This window comes from Poecilia latipinna, unplaced genomic scaffold (assembly GCF_001443285.1).
Source record: "Poecilia latipinna isolate Pla-1442-1.1 unplaced genomic scaffold, P_latipinna-1.0 Scaffold949, whole genome shotgun sequence".
Classification (NCBI taxonomy): domain Eukaryota; kingdom Metazoa; phylum Chordata; class Actinopteri; order Cyprinodontiformes; family Poeciliidae; genus Poecilia; species Poecilia latipinna.
In genome coordinates, this window is record NW_015113565.1 from 177,791 (window position 1) to 200,242 (window position 22,452).

A 22,452-nucleotide genomic window follows, 5' to 3' on the forward strand; every position below is an offset into this window, starting at 1 on the left:
TTAGTATGTGATTTCCCTTTTGTGTTTTTACTTATCTTAGCAGCTTTGAAAGTGAAAACATGCTGTGCTGAGTTTACTTAAAATTTAAGCAAAGCAAAGTGGAGAATGAAAAAAAAAAGTGTCAGGCTTAAAGAACTAAATAATAAGCACAAAAAAATCCCCCACGGGACCTGAAGGAAGCATTATATTTCCAAAGATCATCAATTTGTGTTTGAGTAATAATCTCAAAACACAAAGTTATTTGATTGATTTCTTATTTTCCTACTGCTAATAAAAATAATGACAAACTACAGAAATTGTTTACCATCTTGGTCCGAAATAGCTTAGCAAAAAGAGGTATAGAAAGTATTGTGTATAGAAAATACATAATAGCACCTCTTTAATGTTTCAGGATGTGGCCCTAGCTGCTTTGACATAACTTGTAGAAATAAAGCACATCATTGTTTTGACAGTTTTGATGTTTTTGGATTGGTGTGAAACCTACATCTTCATATTTTTCCAATGGAAAACCTCAACTTGATCTTTATTTTATGCCAGCATTGTTGAGCAAAGAGTGCTTGGGTCCCTCTTGTACAGGCTGCACAAGTCAACTAATCCTGTGAAGTTGAAATATTTGATTATTTTTAAATAATAATCTCTATTCAGAAAAACAGAGGGACAGACTCATTCAAAAACGTTTTACTTGGGACAAAAAAAAAACCCCAAGTACGTAAAAAGAAAGGGGGGTTTTGAATACATTCAGAAGTAAAGTCGTTAATTACATTGGAAAGGGTTAAATAATCATCTCGAAACAGTTGCAAAATGACTAGAAAATGAGGAAACAAAGACCACTATTACCTTCCTCTGTGGTGGTTAACCTTAAAGTATCATTCTAAGAGCGAAGTGTATGACAAGGTCACAGAAGAACCCTTGGTAATTTTTAAGCAACTGGGAACACTTCTCACGTGTTGGGAGAAAGCCAGAGGACTGATATTAACTGAAGAATTGTTTCTGAAACATCCTGTTTATTTGTGGAGTCCACTGGAGTTTTCCATGATAAGCTTCAAAGTGAGCTTTTTCATGGTAGTTTCTCCAAAAAGGCTTGCTGGACAAACATAGTTCACGTTTCTGAACTATTTGGCTCATCTTTTATTTGAGCTAAATATAATGTTGATGTGGACTGAGAATGATAAAAAAAAAGATGTCACAAATAAAAATCTGAGAAGGGTGATGCACACTGACAGTCTTCTCCCTTTACTCTACTACCCCAAAATAAAATCTACATCTTGTTCTAATATTGCTTAGCAGACTGGGACTATTTTAAGTCATTTGGTACTTATGAATAGGAGCAAAAGAAAGAGAGAAAAAATCTCTCATGAAGTTCCTCAAAATCTTTTCAACTTACCTGCTGTTTGGAGCAGAAAGGGGTTCAACAAGATGAGGGTGCTAAATGAAAATGTATGCCACAGTTTTGAAATGTTGACTTTTTTAAATTGAACACCAATTATCCTCTTTCTTTCAGAGGTCATTAAAGATATTTTATAATACATTAAAATGAAAACATATAAAACAAAAAAGAAGACAAAGAAGAGGACGAAAAAAGTACTAAGAAGTTTACTAATGCAGCAGGGCAGCCTCTATGTGCACTCAAGTCATTTCTAATTAGTTCTGCAATAAAGAAAAGCAAACAAACAAAACAACTACAAGGGACACAAGCAAACCATCAAACTTTGATGAAAGTTGATATTTTCCATCTAAGTGCCTAATTCACCATACAGTTGTGTGTTTCTGTGTCGTGTATGTGAATTCTTACCTGCAGTACACCGTGCCACCAAGAGGTGTCGTTGTGCGCTGCATGAACAACGACAAAATACACAGTGTACCTTGCTATGTTAGCCACCAAGGGGCTCCTTTACGCTAGCTTAAAAATTACCCAAAAATTTAGAGAGGTAGAAAGTGACAGCTTGTTCTGGAAATTAATGAAAACAATCAATGTACAAAGCCCGCAGCGTTTTACTTATTTGGTTTCTGTACGTCTTTGAATTAAAACGAGGTAAGTTGTAAAATGGCGGATAGCTAACGTTAACATCTTGGTAGTTTGTTATTGATGCCACTGTTCTTGGTCACTGAGGAGACACTTGAGAATAATGTCACCTGTAGGTGTTAATGCATAAATCCACTCCTGTAAGAATACTTTAAAAATAGCATGGAAAAATAACTGTATCTTATGGCTTCAGATAGTTTTTATATGCTAATAGTCTTGTTAGCCATTCGCTGCTAACGGTAAAGCTAGCCAAGCTTAAAAGTATTGGGATAATATTTATATGTGTATGTCCAAATATTAAAGTGAATATCTGTCTTTTCAGACGGGTAGCAATGCTTATGAAGAAGTGAAGACTGTTGTCTAATGGAAAACATTGTCAATGTTGAGAGTTAATGCCTCGTATTAATAACACTGGCTTGGATTAGGCAGATCCGTCATATCAAGTCGTACATCAGACAGAGCTGAGAGTGAGCAGGAATCACCCTCCAGCCTCCCAAACATCTGCGTCTGGGATCTTTTTAAGTCGACAACAGCGCTTGACAGAAATGTACTGAAATTGTCCGCTAGAGTGAAGACTCAAGGTGGCGTGAAACTAGACTTTTCCTGTAGTGCGATGTTTATTTTGCAACAGTAACTGTTGTAGAGGCGCTAAAATTCAGTTGACATGTCCATTTATGGAGGTTAAAGTCAACCACTCTCTGCCAGATAGACTAATCTGTGTACTCTCTCTGTGTGGAAGCCCAATAATGATTTTTCACCCTTTATTCAGAATACAGATTTTAGGGTTGCAGTATATCATAGATAATATAAATATCATAAATAAGATTTGGCTTTTTTTTTTTTTAGCCCCTCTGCAGCCGCAGTAATATTTGTGGTAAATATAACAGGCATTATTACAAGGAGTGGAATGGCTGTGCTAATGTGGATTTATTTACTACTGGCCCAAATAAATACTTTTTATGTTTATAGTCTTTTTTTGTTGATTAAGTGGTTATTAAAATTCAAGGCTGTTGAGGCCAGTGTGGCCCATCAGACAGCTTATTTTTTAACATTTTCGCGAAGGAAATAAAAAGTAGTTAAAATACTGAGAAATATAGCAGTAAGTAAACTGCTTTTAAAAGTGAAAGCAGTTTACTTGTAGTCTTTGGGACATAACACAAGCACAAACACCATACAAATATTTCTTGGTAATATACAGTAAGTACTTTAACATGGATATCCAAAAGACACTGATTTTACCCGAGAAATTACTGATGTGAAGGTCTAACGGTCATTATCAAATTCATAAATTTTATTGTGTTTTTTCAAAGAATTATACACACATTCTTCAGTAGGTAGGAAAGCCTAAATTAAGTAGACCAAGCAAAATAAAGAACACAAATCATGACGGGTTAGACATCCTGTCAAAACGGCTATGGTTTTTATTAATTAACATTTTTATCATGCCGTTTACTATTTCTTCTTATATTGTAACTTTCAGGACACATTGGTACGTTTTTGTTTGAGTCAGATAAAAAAAAATTATATAACAGCTAAACATATATATGTATATGTAGAGAGAAGAATTTTGTGAAAAAAAACTTCTGAGTTAGTTTAGACTGGACCCGAGTCTGGGAAGTGATCAAATTGTGAAATGGAAACGTGTAGAAATCCAAAATTTATTTTTTGTATGACAGCTAATCTTAACACCGAGTCCCACAGTCGTCACCATCACAAATAGCTTAGTTTCATTGTAATTATTGAAGCAGAACAACATGCGATTATTAACTAGTTTGTTTTTGACTATTTTTGTTGATATTTATGTACTATAAACAGCCATAGATGGTTGTCAGACGTTTGTTGAAAATCTGTTTTTTGCAACTCAAAAGCTTGGGAGGTGTACAGTACACAGTGCAATCTTTTTACATGAAAGCTTGTTTCAGCTGAATGAAATGGAGAACAGTAAAACTGATGCATCTGGACAGCAGCCTCTGTGCTTTACCACTAATTCAAATCAAATGTGTCCCATTCTCCTTTCCGAATTTGCTCAGTAAAAGGCACAAAAGGTGTAGTTTTACTTGTGTTTTCAGGGACCATCCAAAATTCTTCCATGTTGCTGCTAGTGGTCATAGAAAACGCATTGGATAGCACTTTTAAAGCTCTGGTAAATAATCTGCACAAGCAACTGGCTGTTTTACGCCAACAGAGATTATTAAATATCTCTTTTTACATGCTGCATTTTTAGAATATGTTTTCAGTACCAATATTAAAGTTAAACTAGCGACCGTTGTTAGCTGGAGATAGGCACCAGCAACCCTCCCGACCTCACTAGGGACAAAGGGTGTACAGAAAATAAATGGATGGATGGATGGATGGATGGATGGATGGCGACCGTTGTGAATAATTAACTGAGTTAAAGCAGAAAAATATAGTAAATTTGCAGGTTCTAAGTGTAGTGGGATTTGATCATTTCATGCTATGTTATTTGCTTATGTAAAAGTTTTCACACCTGTGCATGATCCAATGCTTGCTTTTTTCATGACAGGAAACAGACGGTGAAGTAACAGCGTGTGCACTCTTTGTCTAGGACATTTGTTCCTTCAGTGATCTGTGTTTTTGTATAAGATTTGGAGGTAGTGGAAATCTTTTCAGCGAAGGCTTGTCGGCACACAAGCAAACTACAGGAAGTGATGTTACATCCCTAAATGTGAGAGATAAGAATAATTTACGGCTGGAGGAGGGAAGCAGATGTGCATATGGTTAGGCTGACTGTGTGCTTTCAGAGCAGATCAGAACCGTGCAGAGTTCTTCTTACCCGTAAAAAAAAAACAACCTGACCAACTCTGAAGACCTTTTCTCATCTGTTTTTATTCAATTAGGCGCCGATGTTCACCTTTTCAAAACACAAGCAAGTAGTTTAACAAAGAGGTTAAAAAAAATCATGTTGGTTTATTTTTTTTTTTTAGGTTTCAGGCTGATGAATTCATAATAGTGAGAGACGAAATGAGTCAGTGCAGTACTTGAGGAAAGCACCCCGTTTGACCTGGTTGTGGGAGATTCATTGTTTCTGTTTTGCTTCCTGCTTGTTTTTCATAATGAGAAAAAAAAATTAGAGCTGCATCACATAACAGCCAAAGAAGAGAAAAAGAAGATCTCTCTTTCTCAGCTGGAAATGGGAAGGTGTGGAAACAATGGCTGCGTTCCACTTGGACGAAGAACTTGCTAATGTAAAACAGAAATTTCTGCTGAGAGTGGGAACGCATTCCTCTTGTGCGCTTTTGTATGGAGGTTATTTGCTGAACATTTTCAAAATACAGAACTTGATTCATAAGCTTTATAGATTTAATTGTACACTTACTGCGATATAGTTTAAAGCTTTTATGCATGCTATTTTGATTATCATAAATTAGAGCTCATGAAAACAAGAAATCAAGTTTCTCAGAAAATTAGAGAGGAAGACCAATAAAAATCTAATTTGAAGTCATGCTACAGCCCACACAAAAGTGCTGACTTGACGCCCTCTACGTGTAAGGTAAAAACCACTAAAGGTCATTGGTGAAGAAGCAGGGAGTTCCCAGAATGCTGCATCAGAAAGTATTAATGGAAAGTCGAGTGGAAGGAAAACGCCTAGTAGCAAAAGATCCACACGTTTTCAGGATCTCACTGCAGCCCTGATGATGGCTATGAGGCAAATTGCAAAAAAACTGCAGGAGCTAACGCAGAAGTCATCAAGCACCGCCACACAGAGATGTCTCCCGGCTAAGGGGCTAGAACTGTTGCACGCCTTGCTTTAGGCTCAAAACAAGGCATGCAAAATAGCTGCATAATTAATATTTTATTGCTTCTATGTGTTTTTAAATTTTCTGAGAAACTGACTTCAACGTTTTCTTCAGCTGGAAGTCTGAATTACCAAAATAACAGAAATATTTTTGAAATATGTTGCTGTGTGTCATTATTAAACTGAGAAACAAACTAAATGTTCAATTATATTCCAATTTATTAAGATGCACCGGTACTATTACAAGTCAGAATGTTTGCTGTAAAAAATTGTCAACTGGCTATTTATTTATTTATTTTGGCAAAACTAAGCTGAATTCATCTGTCATGATGACAATTAAAAGAAGCAGCACATTTCTCAGTTTAGGACATGAAACTAGCAAGCGTGGAGCATTTATGGATTTATGGGACTTCAAAAAAGTACCTGCTAATATTAAAACTGTTGATGATGGTTTTCATCCCCATTTCCCCTTTTCAAAGTCACTTTTTCTTTTCCATCGCAGGCTTTCTGACGTATCCGTAAGAAGACTGAAGCAGTGCTTATTTTGTCAGGTGTGTCCCATAAAGTCCTGGCAGTTTGACAGAACCACAATGCTTGGTACAGATAAAGTGAAACTAAAGTAGCCGCTGGAATTTAGCCGTCATTCTTCTTAATTTATGCATTCTTTCCTTTCAGGCTTTGGTGGTATTTTCTGCGCTTTACTGGAAATAATTGAGTTGTTTTTGTTCCTGCTCAGAGCAGAAATCATTCCTGTGTCACTTTCCTTTCTTACTGATCTTTTGATAGAAATCATAAGCTTGCAAAAAAAAAAAAAAAACAAACCACAATGTTTTACTTTTTATTTGTTCAGTTTTGATGTAGATAAGCTAACAAAGCAAAATGTCAGAAAACACTATGAAAGTGTGTAAATTCTCCATCATATTATTTTTTACAGTTTAAATAGAGAAATACCAGGAAAAGTGCTTGATGTGTGATTCCTGAAGTGGTGTTACCCCTCCCCCGCCTGTTGCTGTGCACTGCAGGTTTTCTGGCTGATAGAAGGCAACTTTTCCTTTTTTTTTCTTCATTTTTTTTTTCAAGAATTTGAGTCGTGGAAGCTAAAGCAGCTCCACATACTTAAATCAAATTAAATATTTCTGGTTAAAACTGTGGCGTAAAGACGTTGCATATCTCCTCCTGTGAGAACCTCATGCAGGTCAAGCTTGAAATTGAGACTAGAATAATGTAGATTTGTGTAATTTTAGTTGATTCTTTTAATAATACCACATATGGACCTATTTTGTAGAGATTTTTTAATTAAAACCTGCAAATAAACAAACATTTCTCATATTTACTTAAGACTGGCCTAAACAGGCTTCTCAGATCCACAATCAATGGAAATAGATGACATTATGAAAAACCTCCAGTTTTTTGAGACTGGAGCATTTTTTCTGATTGTTTATCTTCATAATTCATTAAAATGCTTGACTAAGAAGAGAAATAAGTAAAATGCACAGATGCAACAAATTTTTACGCAATTGAAAATATTTGAGACACAAACTGAACTTTCCCAAAATGCTATTTAAATTTAAGTTTTGTTTTTTTTCTTAACAGATTTTACTTAATTTTGTATTTTTGGCAGCAGTGTTTTTTTGTTTGTTTTGTTTACATTTCCATTAAAGTAAATGTTATACGTTTTTCCTCATTTCCGTTTAAAAGTTTGTATATTTACAAGAATTTTGGTTTAGTCCTTTTATTTCGGTGAATAACAAATATGCGTAAGTCACACTTAAAAATAATTACTATTGTTTCGAACAATTATGCTAATAATTATTCTCATAATAATAGAGTAGCCTCTCATTTGTCTCATTTATTCTTAGAATTTTTTTTATTTTTGAAGATAATCTTGCAAGCTAACAGTAGAGGTATAATTTTGATGTTTTTATTGGTAGTTTAGTGATCTTTTGCTGCACATTTAATTTGTGTTGTTCTATTATTTCATCCCACTTCGCTCCCTGTACAGCAGATCTTATGCTTCCACGTTGTGTTTTGCGTGTTCTGTGGTTACTCAGTGTGATTTGTTTCTGTTTGCAGTTGTGTTTGAACCGATCTCTTCTTGCCTGGGGGCCAGAGCAGACTGAGGTTCTACTTCCACAGCTCCAGAAAATGTTGCAGAAATGATAGCGGCACAGGATTTGCACGCAGAGTTCCAGTTTCCCCAGTAAGCAGTAAATCACAGACGTGTTGGCGGGTGTTTAGCTCATCTCTCTGATGGTAATGGATTATTTGAGCCGTGATTTAACATCTCATGTTTTTTTTTTGTTTTTTTAATACGCAGAGAGACAGAATCTCAGTTGTCTTCAGATGCAGACCTCGAGGATCCTGATGGAAGAAATGCCACAGCGGGGAGAGGCATGGTAGGTTCATCAAGCTTATTGTTAAACGTTTGGGAGAGCTCCTTATTTATTTTTTTCATTTGGTTTCCTGTAGCCAGATTGTCTTCTCAGTCTACTGTTTCACTGGTTGTACTCAGAGTTATCATAATCGCGCCTTCATCTATCTTTAAACGTTGTTCTCATTCACAGGGAGTCAAGAGGGGGAGGAAGGTTCTGGGAGACAAAGCCAAAGGTGGGGGAGCAGGGAGGGTCTCTAGTACCGGCTGGGTGAACGGCCATCATCAGGAGAACGGCACGGAGAATATGAGCCTCTTCGAATTGGTTAAAATGGGGAGGAGCGCAACACAGGTGAGTACGTTGCTCTCATTTTTGTACCTGTGTAGCAATAGCTGCATTCCCATTACAAGTACGTGCAAAACTGTTTTGACACTCTGCTAATGTCAGATTAGCAGAGATGTTTCCATTAAATACGAAGTAAGAACAATCACACACAATTAAGCAATTACTTGGGAAATATTTATATTTTAGCCATGATTCTAACGCTCATCATCATCATGAGCCATCAGAAAAGTCATTGGCGGCAAGTTCCTTATATTTGGAAGTGGCTACGTACGCAGCGTTTTGAGGAAACTGTAGCGATTTTACAGAAGAGCTTTGGATTCAGCATTTTTGAATGACAAACTCAACTTCTGAGAGCTCGAGTGGAGCCAAACTGTCCTGACGCAAAATAAATGTTTCCGTTGAAGTTTTGAGAAATATGCAACTTTCAGTCCAGCTGAAAAAACACTTTACTCTCGCGCAAAAACATTTTGTTGAAAAACGTGAGTTTTTTTTTTTTTCGAAATTTTCATTCGCCCAGTTTGTGGAGTTTCATGGCAAATGGAAACGCAGCTTCCGTCGGTGTAAAATATGGAAGGCTAATAGTCCCAACATTCAATGAATTATTCCATATTTATTAAAAGCTAAATCAGCTTTCATTCTTGCAGGTTATTTCTATTTCAGTTTGTTTGTGTGTATTATATAAACAACTTATGTTGTAAATTGCTGTTCTGATGTACATCTAGTCTGTTGTTGATGAATGGATTGAGGCCTACAAGCAGGACAGAGATGTGGCGCTTTTGGAGCTAATCAACTTCTTCATCCAGTGCTCGGGGTGTAAAGGTACCTGTCAGACACGATGTTGGCAGAAAGCATTGATTTTTGCAAAGTTTGGCTGAAATTGTTTGATTTCTTTGTGCAGGTGCTGTGAGTGAAGAAATGTTCAGACATATGCAGAATTCTGAAATCATCAGGAAAATGACGGAGGAGTTTGATGAGGTGAAGTACACCGTGTCTGTTTGTTTGGTTTGTCTGGAACGACCCTCATAGTCATCTCAAACATCAGCCAGGTGGATGTTTTTGCCCTCGGTCTTATTGACTCTCTGGTCACCAAACAGGACAGCGGCGACTATCCTTTAACACTCTCAGGGCCACAGTGGAAAAGATTCCGGATAAATTTCTGCGACTTTATTGCCGTCCTCGTGCGCCAGTGCCAGTACAGCATCATATATGACGAGTACATGATGGACACGGTCATCTCTCTGCTCACTGGCCTGTCTGACTCGCAGGTCAGGGCATTTAGACACACAAGCACACTAGCAGGTCAGTTTCTGTCTGCTTATTTATGTCGTCTACTTCTTGGTGGCGTTGTGACTTCGGACTTATGTTTGAGCTCTGCTGTGTTCCCCAGCCATGAAGCTGATGACCGCCTTGGTGAACGTCGCTCTGAACCTGAGCATCAACATGGACAACACTCAGAGACAGTACGAGGCAGAAAGGAACAAAGTCATTGCAAAAAGGGCCAATGACAGGTTGGAGCTGTTGTTACAAAAGCGAAAAGAGGTAAGAGAGAAATCTTGCATAAGTTTTTTTTTTTTTTTTTCCCCCATTTATCATTTTAAAATCACTTTCTCCTACACTCATGGCTAAAAAATGTCTGGTAGTTTTTTCTATCAGTGTTGCACTAATTCTGATTTTTATTTTGATCTGGACTTTGACTTGACCAATACAAATGTTCACTGAACTTTTCAGAATTTTACCAGTAAAACATTTTGAAAGCCATGACTCACTGCCCCTGTGCTTCTTTTGTTTGGTCTACCACAGAAAATCCCAGTAAATTAAACTGAAATTTGTAGTTGTAATGAGATAAAAACATTAAAAAAAAACTTTGATACTTTCTGCTGGGCACTTCAAACTTTTAGATTTTGAATAGCTTTTAGCTAGATAATCCATGTGTTTTAATTATAGTCAGATTAGACAGTTCATAATGAGCAATCCTCTTATAGCAAAAGTCATTTTACTAGAAAAGAGACCTAATTTTAGGGCTTGAAAATTAGATAAAGTTGGGGAGATCATGTTTTTTCCAAATATCTGTCAGTCTTACAATAATTACATTCAGTCCATAATGATAGAGTCTCACATTATTCACTTTTTTTCTGCAGCTATTAAAACCAAACAAGTACCAATCTATTTTTTTTGAGTACATCTTAGTGAAACTGTAAATGCTACTGAGTTTATTTTGCAATTAATTTATTCAATATATTTCTACTACATGCTTAAAAAGAAGCCATGGCATACAGTTTGACATTTCTACTGTTTTCAAGTTGCATTTGCTCAACAAGGATGGTATATTTATAGAAATTATTTTTGCAAGATTCCTTACTTAACAGACTGAATGAGGGCAAATAGACTATTTTATCACTTAAGACATTGCTTCATGTTTATTTTTCAGCTCCAGGAAAATCAAGATGATATTGAAAACATGATGAATGCGATTTTCAAAGGAGTCTTTGTTCACAGATATCGGTACGTAAAATGGTTTGATGATTTGATTTGCAAGGCTGTAAGACTTGATGATGGATCTCAGCTGAGTTTTAGGTTCAGACCTCGCATTTCATATTTGTGGCATTTTTGCTCCACCTAGTGGAAAACTGGTGTCACTACAAAATGTCTGAAATTTTTGTTGAGAACTTTCATTTATTGTAAGTGTCTTTTTCCTAAGGGAGTAATGATGACTCCCTTAGGAAATATCTCAGGGTAATATTAGGACTCACTCTTTATGCTTTCATCTTTTCAGTGATGCCATTGCTGAAATTCGAGCTATTTGTATCGAGGAGATTGGAGTGTGGATGAAGCTGTACAGTGATGCCTTCCTCAATGACAGCTACTTGAAGTATGTTGGCTGGACAATGCATGACAAGGTGAGTTATTTTTTTATTTATTTTTTTTTTTAAATATTATTTTTTGAGAGCTTCTATTAATTTAGTGGTAACACGGTCGGAGAGGTTTAAAAGTTACGTTTTTTTTTATGATTCAGTAGTAACTTCTGCAGAGCTTCAGTGATTTTTGGGTATCTTGACAACTTCTCCATCTTAATCTGTCCCAAAATGTTTTCTTTGGACGTGACTAGGAGAAGTTGTGAATGAAAGGTTTCACATTCAAAGAAAATTCAATTTCATAATTTAAATTAATTTAAATGTTTTAAAAATATATATATTGAATAAATCATACATGTATAATTTTTTTTTTAATTTCTCAACAATTAATTTAATGCACAATTTATTTCAAATAATTAACCAAAAATATTCCTATATTATTTTATTTTTTTTACTATCTGTATTATGAGATAATTTCTTTTTTCAAATCACAGAAATGTTCAGATGGTACATATTTTTTTTACTTATCAATGGATGACTCTTTGACCCTTCACAGCACAGGCTCTCAGTCCTTATGCAGTGCTGTTTATCACTCGTTATTCACAAAGAAAGTTGATGATATGCAAGTTGTGACTTGTCTTTCTGTCATGCAACACATATTTGAAGTGTCATGGGTGTAATTTCAGCAAGGTGAGGTGCGACTGAAGTGCCTGACCGCCCTGCAGGGCTTGTTCTACAGCAGAGAGCTCGGCTCCCGCCTCGAACTCTTCACTAGTCGCTTTAAGGTGGGCCAGCAGCAGGGCCAACCTGTTGCTTAGCATCACACATTTTTAACTCATACCATTTTTAATTAGTAATTAACCATATTTGGATGTCTAATCACGGCAAAGTACCTTGCTTTAACTTTTTGACACACAAATCTAATGTGAAACAGTAATCAGGTACTAAACACTGACGGTTTCTTTCCGACAGGACCGCATTGTGTCCATGACTCTGGACAAAGAATACGACGTTGCAGTGCAAGCTATTAAGCTTCTGACGCTTATTTTACAGTAAGTACTGCTCTATTTTATCTTTATGACTGGGTAATTCCTGAACATACCAGTGGAAGTCACTGTGCTAAATAAATGTTTCTACAGATTCAAACATTAATTTCTAGGCACAAACTAAGGAAAATAACATCTGTAGTGTATGACTTACAGATGTAGTAGCGTAAATCTATCACTTTTTTTTTTTTGCTCTATTAGCAGGAATAGGTCATAGATCATAAAATAAATCAGGCACAAATTGACAAAGCTGGTTTTATTCCCACTGCCAACAGGAGCAGCGATGAGGTTCTGACAGCAGAGGACTGTGAGAGCGTGTATCACCTGGTTTACTCAGCGCACCGACCCATCGCTGTTTCTGCAGGAGAATTTCTGTTTAAAAAGTAAGTAATGCGCTGCAGTGACAAGGCTGGAAGAAAAATTATATGATGGCTTGTATTCCATTATTGATCGACTAAAGTCTGATTGAGACTAATGAATCAAAGATTCAGCTATTCAGAAATAAAAAGGACTCAGGGATATTGCAACATGTCGTTTTATTGGCTTGATGGTCCCTTGATGTTTCTTCTTTTGTGGAAGATTTGGATAGATTTCTTTACAACATATAAGACAGTCATACTGCACTAATGGCACTATTCTGAAAATAATTCTCAATCAATATGCAGACAGCTAAAATAGTTATAAATCAATTAAGTTAGCTATTAAATAGTGCATTTAATAAATAATTGACAACAATTTTAACTTTTTCATTAATCAATAAAGAAATCTGTTTTATGAATTAAAGCCTAAATCCCAACCAGTTTTATTTGCACATTTTTATTGACGTTTTGATGATTTATCTCTAATTATGAGCTCCAAGGATTTAAGGTGGGAAGTCCTCTTTACCATCACCTCAAAGCATATTCAAGTCTCTCACTGGTCACTCCAAAACATTAATGTTATGAATAAATAATATGTTGGTCAAATAAGAACAATACTTTACCTGAGTAATTTGAGGCTAAACTCAAATGATATGTTTTTAAGTTCAACATTTAATGGTTCTCCCACCTCAGAATATAACATTACCAATCCGTCTAGATTTTTATTGCTTATTTATAGCAGCTTTTTTCTAACGCTGATTAAAGGCTCTTCAGCCATCGAGGTCCAGAGGACGAAGGTCTACCGAGGAGGGGCAGGCAGAGCCTCAACGGCAGCCTCATCAAGACGACCGTCTTCTTCTTCTTGGAGAGTGAGGTAACCAAGCCTTTGAGGCTTTGCTTCTTTGTATTTTTTTGTATTTTTTTTTTTTTGTTGATGCGTTTTTAACTCTAATCTTAAGATTTCATCGTAAATGTGTTGTCAGTTTTATTCACTTTGCTGTGTTCGGTTTTTTGCTGGGAAGACTGTGTTGTCCTTGTAGTGTTGCGTTGTGTTCAGTTTAACAGGAAATCTGATTTTTCATTAGCTCCATGAACACGGGGCTTATTTGGTGGACAGCCTGTGGGAGTGTGCGTCAGAGCTGCTGAAGGACTGGGAAACCATGATTAGCTTGTTGCTGGATGAACCCATGCCGGGAGAGGAGGGTAAGGAGATAAACACTAAAGCAGATGTAAAAGTAAATGGAAAGAATTAATCATTTCATATCAGGTGTTTTCTTTTTCTCGTTTATTTTTTTCTTGTTAGCCCTCACTGATCGACAAGAGACGGCTCTGGTTGAGATCATGCTCTCTGCCATTCGACAGGCTTGTGAATGTCATCCTCCAGTAGGCAGAGGCTCAGGAAAGAGGGTGAGAGGCGTGTTGTTTGATAAATCAATGATTAAAAAACCCAAAAGATTTCTGAATTATTTCGTGTTGGTAATTGGGTGCACCGTTTGTGCATTAGGTCTTGACTGCAAAAGAAAAGAAAACTCAGCTGGACGATCGGACACGAACCACAGAGATGTTTGCAGTTGCACTGCCTCTGTTATTAGCAAAGGTGACGGCGTGTTACAGGCTTTTCAGAGTTTATTTATTTTTAAAAGTTTAATATAAGCCAACCTCTGGTTTTCATGTCTCAGTACTGTGTGGACATCGACAAGGTGACCAGTTTACTCCAAATACCAAAATACTTCGATCTGGACATCTACACCACTGGCCGGTTAGAAAAGGTTCGTGACGTTTCACTCGCTTAGAGATTTTTTGTTTTAATACGACTCTTGCTCGAGGTGTAGATTTTGTTCAGTGCCAATTAAATAATCTTTCTCAATTCAGCATATGGATGCTTTGCTGCGCCAAATCTGGGAGGTTGTGGATAAACACACAGACACTGAGGTGCTGGAGGCCTGCTCTACAACCTACCACTATCTGTGCAACGAGGAGTTCACCATCTTCAACCGCGTGGACATCGCCCGCTCACAGCTTCTAGATGAGCTGGTAGACAAATTCAACAGACTTCTGGAGGACTTCCTGCAAGAGGTAAGTTTGAATTAGGTGTATTTTTTTTTTTTGCTTTTATTATTTTAGAAATGCTCTTGAGCAAAAATTTGAAGGGATTTATCTTTGGTTCATTCAGGGGGAAGAACCAGATGAGGATGATGCCTACCAAGTTCTATCAACACTTAAGAAGATCACTGCTTTTCACAAGTAAAAAAAAAAAAAAAAATCTCTCGTTGACATTTAAGTTATAAGTTGGGGTTCTTGGATTTACAGAATTTTATTTTTTATGACAACCTACTGTGTAAATGTTTCTATTCGCATTTTTTCTCTTTTTGCTTAACCAGTGCACACGATCTTTCCAAGTGGGATCTGTTCAACAGCAACTACAGCCTCCTCAGCACAGGTCTGCAGAACGGAGACATGCCTGAACAGGTATTGCAGCACTAACGGGTCGTCCTTAATGCCACAAATGTTCCTAAACAAACATGGATTTTTATCAGTGCTTTGGATCACTTTTGTAGGATGAAAATCTGACACAGAGAATCCGACTTGTGAACATTTGATTTTTCTGTTTACGCACCGCTTCTTGTCAACTTTCGCCTCAACAGATTGTGATTCATGCAATGCAGTGCACACATTACATAGTCTTGTGGCACCTGGCTAAGGTTTCAGAAGGCAGTTCAATAAAGGTATTTATCATCAAACTTGGTGGGTTACTTAGCGAAATGATTGATTTTAAGAATTACATGATATAACTGGTATGGTCTGACATGTATCTGCTTCTTTTAGGGTGATCTGGTGACTCTGAGAAAACAGATGAGAGCTTTCTGCTTAATATGCCAGCGTTACCTGAGCAGCATCAACACGGCCGTTAAAGAGCAGGTGGGATGACGACGGACCCATCCCCCCTTTCTTTTCCTGCAACTCGAAATGCAGTCGGTTCGCAGTTATAAATGAGTGCTGCGTCTATTCTAGGCTTTCACAATACTGTGTGACGTGTTGCTGATCTTCAGTCACCAAATCATGTCGTCAGGCCGGGAACATCTGGAGAACCTGGTCTACGTGCCAGACTCCTCCCTGCAAGCGGAGCTGCTCAACTTCATCTTGGATCAAGTTTTTATCGACCAGGACGACGACAGCAACAGCACAGGTTGGAACCCGTGCCAGGTTTTTCTTGTTTTACACCCTTTGCTTCAAACATCTTAAAAGTTTTTTTTATGTGTTTTGTTTGTTTTTATTTTATTTTTTTACCCCCCCAGATGGACAACAAGATGATGAGGCCAGTAAAATCGAGGCTCTGCACAAACGGAGAAACCTTCTTGCAGCCTATTGCAAATTAATCATATACAACGTTGTTGAAATGAATACTGGAGCCGATATATTTAAGCAGTACATGAGAGTAGGTGCAGATATGGTAAAAGATTTATTAAATGTGCAGTTTTCTACAATTATTTTAATTATCTTTATTTTTTTATTCCTCAGTATTACAACGACTACGGTGATATCATCAAAGAAACGATGAGTAAAACAAGACAAATCGACAAAATCCAGTGTGCAAAGACGCTCATATTGAGTCTGCAAAAGGTAAAGTTTCTTAAAGAGACTTAGTTCAAGATAGATTGCAGCTCAAGATGATATAGACTCTTAAACAAAGTCACCGCTAAACCTGCTTCTCCCAGATTTTATGTGCTGCTGTCATCTAACTGTCTAGTTGTTAAAAGCTCAGTAAACACAATAACATTGATTTATGTAATACTTTTCTCAAGTAAAAAGGAAGTTTCAGCAATTTAACGAATTACAGAAGTAAGAGTTTGCTGTGTGAGACAGCTCACCACGTTTCAGGAACTGGAGTTTCTATCAGAAGCTCAACTTTCCTGGAAAATAAACCAAAAAAATAAAACTCCTACATATCTTCTAAGATTGGAAAACACCTAAAACACCCGTGTTTTACTGTTTCTCAAACCAAACAGTAAAAAATTATATACATTTTTTTGTATTTGCTGCTTTAGCCTGTTGAATCTAATAACGTATTGTCTGTTGTTGTCATTCTGTTTTTTTCTTCCAGTTATTCAATGAGATGATGTCTGAGCTCGGCTTCAGCTTCGACCGCTCGTCGTCGGCTTTCTGTGGAATCAAAGAACTGGCTCGACGTTTCTCGCTGACCTTTGGTTTGGATCAGTTGAAGACAAGAGAGGCCATTGCAATGTTACATAAGTGAGCACCTGCGCTGAGAAACGGCTGCGATTCCAACGGTGTGTGTTTTTAACAAGCGGGAAAATGGTATTTGTTTTAGGGACGGCATTGAGTTTGCATTTAAAGAACCCAGTCCTCAAGGAGAAGGGGGTCCGCCACTTAATCTGCCTTTTCTGGACATCCTGAGTGAGTTCTCAAGCAAACTCCTTCGACAAGACAAGAGGACAGTGTAAGTTTCTGGCCTGGTGTATCATTTCTGATGAGCTCTGAAAAGACTCTTAACGTTGCTTTGTCATTCTGGACTCTGCAGTCACATGTACCTGGAGCGATTCATGACGTTTCAAATGGCCCTTCAGAGAGACGACTGCTGGCTGCCCCTCATCTCGTACAGGAACTCGCTGCAGGCCGGGATGGACGACGACACCTTGTCTGTCATCAGTGGGATCAGCAGTCGGGGGTCCGTTCGAAGCAAGAAGTCCAAACAGTCCGCTGTAAGCAAACGAAAACTGCCCGAAGGTGAGTTTTATTAAAATGACTTATTACTGCACTTGCATTTTGGGCCAAAGCCAGATCATCAATGCTCTTAAAGGGCCTGTTGTGCCAGAATGTATTGATAAAACCTGTTAAACTGCTAAAATATAAATGAATCCTTAAAATTAATTTCTATTATTGAACAACTTTTCAGTCCCTCCAGGATTTCGTTTTTCTTTTTGTGATTCATTTTCAATACAAATCAAAGTATTTGTGGTTCTAATTTGCTCTTATTTATGACGGTAAATGTGACTTATTATTACTCGTTGTATAGATCATGGACTATAATCTGACATCAATCAAAGCTGAAGCAGCTGTTTAGTACAAGGAAGAAAGGTGTTGACAATTTTTGAGAAAAATCTGCAACAAACTCCCAATTATGTATTAGCTCAAAAATATGCAGGGATTTGTTGATTTTACATGAATTTCCACAAAAATTCTCAAGAAACTGGAGGGACTGGTTGATATAATTTGGCAGTAAACAGATAAAATCTGCATTGATTTGATTGATAACATGATATTTAAGCATATTTAGTGTTTAGTCTAGAATCTAGTGGGCCACATAAAAGACTATGGCGGACCGGATTTGGCCCACGGGTCTTGAATTCGACACGTGTCATAGACCAGCGCTGAGTAGTGCAGTATTGTCAAGTGAAAAGTTCTGAAATGTTTGATTCACATTTGTATTTACCCCTGAACTCCAGAGTTTGCAGAACAGCCTTTCACTGTCACTTCAGCTGCTGCTTTTTGGAAGTACGTCTTCAGAAACTGAGATTTTTGTTCATCCTCCTTTGCAAAATAACTCGGGCCGATTTAAATGTGCTGAGACAGATTCTACTTTGGATTTAGGTCTGGACTTTAGCTAGGCTATTCTAACCAGCTTTGATCTAAAGTACCCAGCTTTAGCTCTGGCTGTACGTTTAGGCTTGTTGGGCTGATAGAAAAGGAACCTTTGCACCAATATCAAGTTGTTCCTCTTTCTTTGTTTGCATCCTGCAATGTGTTTTCAGTACATTATAGGGACGAACTGTATTTAGCTCCATCTTTCTTCAGATCAACACTAATCAGCTTCCTTTTCCCTACAGCATAATGCTGCCACCACCGTGTTTTGCACCAGGGATGTTAATATATCGTCTTCTTGCAGAAGAGAACAGCAGCAGCAGCTTTGACGGAGTCTGGATGAATCGTGAGCAGAGTGTGCCCACGCCAGTCATGATGCATTCGCCCCACCTCACTTCCACTGTGCTGAGGGATCCAAAGAGGATGAGGCCGGAGGACGGCTACGCCGCCACGTTCTCCATGCCAGCAGAGCAGCACCTTCAACAAGCGCTTCCTCCTCAACCGCTGCCTCCTCACCAACACCAGGCTGCCATGGATTACAAGTACAAAACTTCCCTTAAGTAACTTTTGATTAAAGCCTGCAGTTGTTTTTGACTGGAGTATCCTGTGCTTCTTGAATTGTTTGAAGCAACTTGTGAATGAAATGATATCGCCTCCCAGCACCCAGGTTACCTGGATGTTGACGCAGAGGCAACAGGCTGAAGCCCGTCAGCACCAGGAGCGGATCAGCATGCACTACGCTAAGATGAGGAACCACATGCAGCAAGCAATGTGAGCCAGCTCGAGCTTTTGGAGAGCTTTTTTCTTTCTCTGCGACAAAAATAAAACAGGCTGAATATCACTGCTGATTTCTTTTGTGTTTTCCACAGTCGCCGAGGATCCGGATTAATGGAGGAGGACGAGGAACCAATCGTGGAGGACGTGATGATGTCATCAGAGGATCGCTTGGAAGATATCAATGAGGGCATGGATTTTAATACGATGGAGATCGATTTGGTAACTTATAACATTTTGATGTAACTCATCTGATTTTTTTGGACAGCATACTGTTTAGCTAAAAAAAAGCATTTTTGTCCGCAGTTTCTTGTATGTTGTGATTTGTTTTCTAACTGAGCTGTTGCTTCTCAGCCTGCATCTAAGAATCGAAGAGAAAGAAATGAACTAAAGCCAGATTACTTTGATCCGTCTTCCATTATGGATGATTCGGTAAGAATAATTTCTGCATTACGCTTGTACAGTAATACATTTGTTATGAATGCTTCATTAAATATGCTTTTATTGACTCAATGAATCTGATTGCTTTCCTGTTGCAGCGTGAGATTAATTAATATTATCTGAGCTGCAGTTGCACGAAACGTCAAGCAAAACAGTTTTGTCAACGTCTCATATAAGTGGTTTGTCTAATTTACGATGCATGTGCTGCAGAATGGTTTATAGCTGGGAAATAAACAACAGTAACCTAACCAATTAAATTTTTGTTCAGGATGTTCATGCACCCACCCACATAGACTGAAATAGCAAAATGAAACTGTTATGTTTCTATGACTATTATTAAGTCTAACTCTACCTCTGTCTGTTTTTAGGTTCTTAATGTTTCAATGTTCTAACATGAATTGGATCAAAGACAATGCACCATGAAAATCCTCTTCTTGGAAGAAGAAATGACCGTTCTCTGTGAAATCTTTGAAAGGAAAAGGTTGAAATGAACTATTACGATGGTCTTGTGAGACTCCAGCATTTGCCTCTTTAACACTTAAAGACTTGGAGGGAGAGCCTTGTGTTAAATCATCCTGCTGTTTTCAAACTCTATCAAGATTCTGTTTCAGTACCTGAAGTCTAGAGGAAACTTTTAGAGGGGGTTACATGTGGCCAGGGTGTGCAGGGGTTTAATGTTTTTCGTTTTCCCTTTTCTTGCATTTGGTATATAAAGAGTTGTCTAATGTAAATACATAGTGGCCAACAATCAGGAGACGTGAACACAGTTTCATTAACATTAGACAGATTTCTCATGATTTTGGTGTTCAGTAGTTGAGAGATTTTTTTTTAAGACAGGGCGGCTCATCTTTGTTATGGCTGTTACTTACAGGGTTGATTCCAGGTTAATCTAAAGACAAACTTGCCAAACACATCAACATGGAGTAGTTTCAGGATGACAGGACTTCTACACGGCCACTAAATGAAATAACGCAGTTAGTGCTATTGTGTTCACTTCTTGTACTGGTGAACTGTAGATTTTGGCATGGCATGTAGCCATATATTCAGATCTGTACGCAGTAAATTATAACGTGAACTAGCTTGTCATACTGTTCAAAGGCCTTGCCACAAGTGGAATACAGCATTTCCAGATTTCTTTGTGACGGTATTTTTAAGGAACATGTGTTCTGCTTTTATACCCTATAGATAACTTTGATTTATAGATATTTTGTATTGACAATCAAGTGTAAATTAATGGTTTATAATCATGCTATTTCACCTAGAAACCTAAGTAATCATTTTTAATAGAATGGTGTTACCGCAGATGTGGCCAGTTGGTTCTGTTTTCGTTTCTTCACTCTATAATGAATGCGTGCAAAAGGTATGTATTACTTAAATGTAGTTCTAAATCAAATGGATGGTTGATTCTAGAAATGTTTTTTTAGAATTGGAAACCTTTACAGTTCCATCAATGAAATCTTGACCCACCGTAAACATTTAATCTTTCCTATAGCCTGTTTTTACATTGTATAGTAACTAATATCTAATACTACTCATGCCATATATTTCCATTTTTGTTAAAAAAAAACAAAAAACAAGAAGACAAAAAACGCATAAGAAAGTTGGGTGGTGTTTGTTATTTTTTTAATTCCAGTATACAGTTGTGCAGAGGATTTTTATACATTTTGGTTTTCCACTGTTGATATTAAGAAATTATGCTCAATTACTAAGGCTCAGAGTACTTTAGTAAGCTATGATAGTGTCTGGATTGTAAATTGTACAATTACAAAGGTGTAATATATTGTGTGTGCGTTTATATGTGCACTTTCCTCATGTGTGAAATTTTATGTAGCGTTTAAAGTTAAAACAATGTTACTCCGACATTAACCCACTAATTTTTAAGTATGCATCCACAGTTGTTTTGTTTGTTGCTCAGTGGGTTGTTGTGCTAATTCTTTTTTTTTTTTTTTTCCCTGTACTGGCCTGACTGGCAGATTCTACCTTTATAGATGACGATATATACGCATATTGTAGCTAGACGCAAATCCCTAATTTCTCTAAACTGAAGACGGATATCTTAGTCATATACAATAAGTATTCACTTTGGGGAAATAGGAATGGTACAGCCTCTATTTAAAGCATTTCATTTTACATCGTTTAGGTTTTGCATTAAACTGCTAAACATCTGAATAGATCTGTATGTTTTTACATATTTAAATATTTGCATATAATAAATTTGTGTTATTTTTTTTTTCTATTTACAAAGTGCCCATTGCATCTTTTAATATTTGTATTTATGTCTGGAGATATAACACAACCAAATAAATCCTTTAAAACTGTGTGATGATGATTATGATGCAAGTCTGGAAACTGTCATTTTTATTTAGTTGTCGAATGGTAGAAAATTATTTCCCATCAAAATTACATTCCATGCTATTTGTCTTGGATGTTGGAGCTGGGATGTGGGAGTTAATTCAAATCTAAGAGGAGCATGTTCTAGTTGTAAGTTGGATAATCAGTGGAATTTGCAATGCAAGGTGATGGCTTTCTCTAAAGGAGCATGTTTACAAATTAAGGTTGTACAGCGCTATATGTGGCACTGGTTGAGAACCAAACTGGTAGAAGTGCTAATATACGGCTTATTCCTGCAAATCTTGCAATGGCACAGTTCAGCACCACCAAGATTTCCCCCAGAAAACTTAAGTCTGGTGGTTGGGCGCTAGAGCGGTCATTCATCCAGCGGCCCATCATGTTTTTGAGTTAAAAATGTTTAAAGTTGACAGGAAATGTGAAAATATCACTTGATAATTGTGTGTTACTGAAAGATTGAAAGATTAATATCTGAACACCAACTATAAAATCTTTAAAAAAAAAATGCAAACATTTTAAAAAAACAAACTTGA

The 22,452-nt window shown here is 37.2% G+C and overlaps 1 protein-coding gene across 2 annotated transcripts; it reads left to right on the forward strand.

Annotated features, from left to right (window-relative positions):
• Nucleotides 1–1,572: 1,572 nt before the first annotated feature.
• Nucleotides 1,573–20,479, forward strand: LOC106957921 (cohesin subunit SA-2-like). 2 transcript variants are annotated; one of them, XM_015049492.1, is made up of 35 exons: nucleotides 1,573–2,032; nucleotides 6,283–6,331; nucleotides 7,854–7,980; nucleotides 8,098–8,176; nucleotides 8,345–8,503; nucleotides 9,220–9,316; nucleotides 9,396–9,472; nucleotides 9,592–9,796; nucleotides 9,885–10,036; nucleotides 10,926–10,999; nucleotides 11,271–11,394; nucleotides 12,036–12,134; nucleotides 12,322–12,401; nucleotides 12,671–12,778; nucleotides 13,520–13,628; nucleotides 13,840–13,957; nucleotides 14,058–14,161; nucleotides 14,259–14,351; nucleotides 14,434–14,523; nucleotides 14,627–14,830; nucleotides 14,928–14,998; nucleotides 15,136–15,223; nucleotides 15,400–15,480; nucleotides 15,581–15,673; nucleotides 15,767–15,941; nucleotides 16,051–16,190; nucleotides 16,274–16,375; nucleotides 16,857–17,005; nucleotides 17,085–17,213; nucleotides 17,295–17,500; nucleotides 18,660–18,897; nucleotides 19,016–19,126; nucleotides 19,225–19,351; nucleotides 19,484–19,561; nucleotides 19,939–20,479. In XM_015049492.1, exons 3-35 carry the CDS (start codon nucleotides 7,937–7,939, stop codon nucleotides 19,960–19,962), a joined length of 3,828 nt encoding a protein of 1,275 aa, XP_014904978.1. In that variant the 5' UTR covers nucleotides 1,573–2,032; nucleotides 6,283–6,331; nucleotides 7,854–7,936; the 3' UTR covers nucleotides 19,963–20,479. The 2 variants fall into 2 exon arrangements, with proteins under 2 accessions (XP_014904978.1, XP_014904977.1); XM_015049491.1 differs by lacking the exon at nucleotides 6,283–6,331.
• Nucleotides 20,480–22,452: the final 1,973 nt, after the last annotated feature.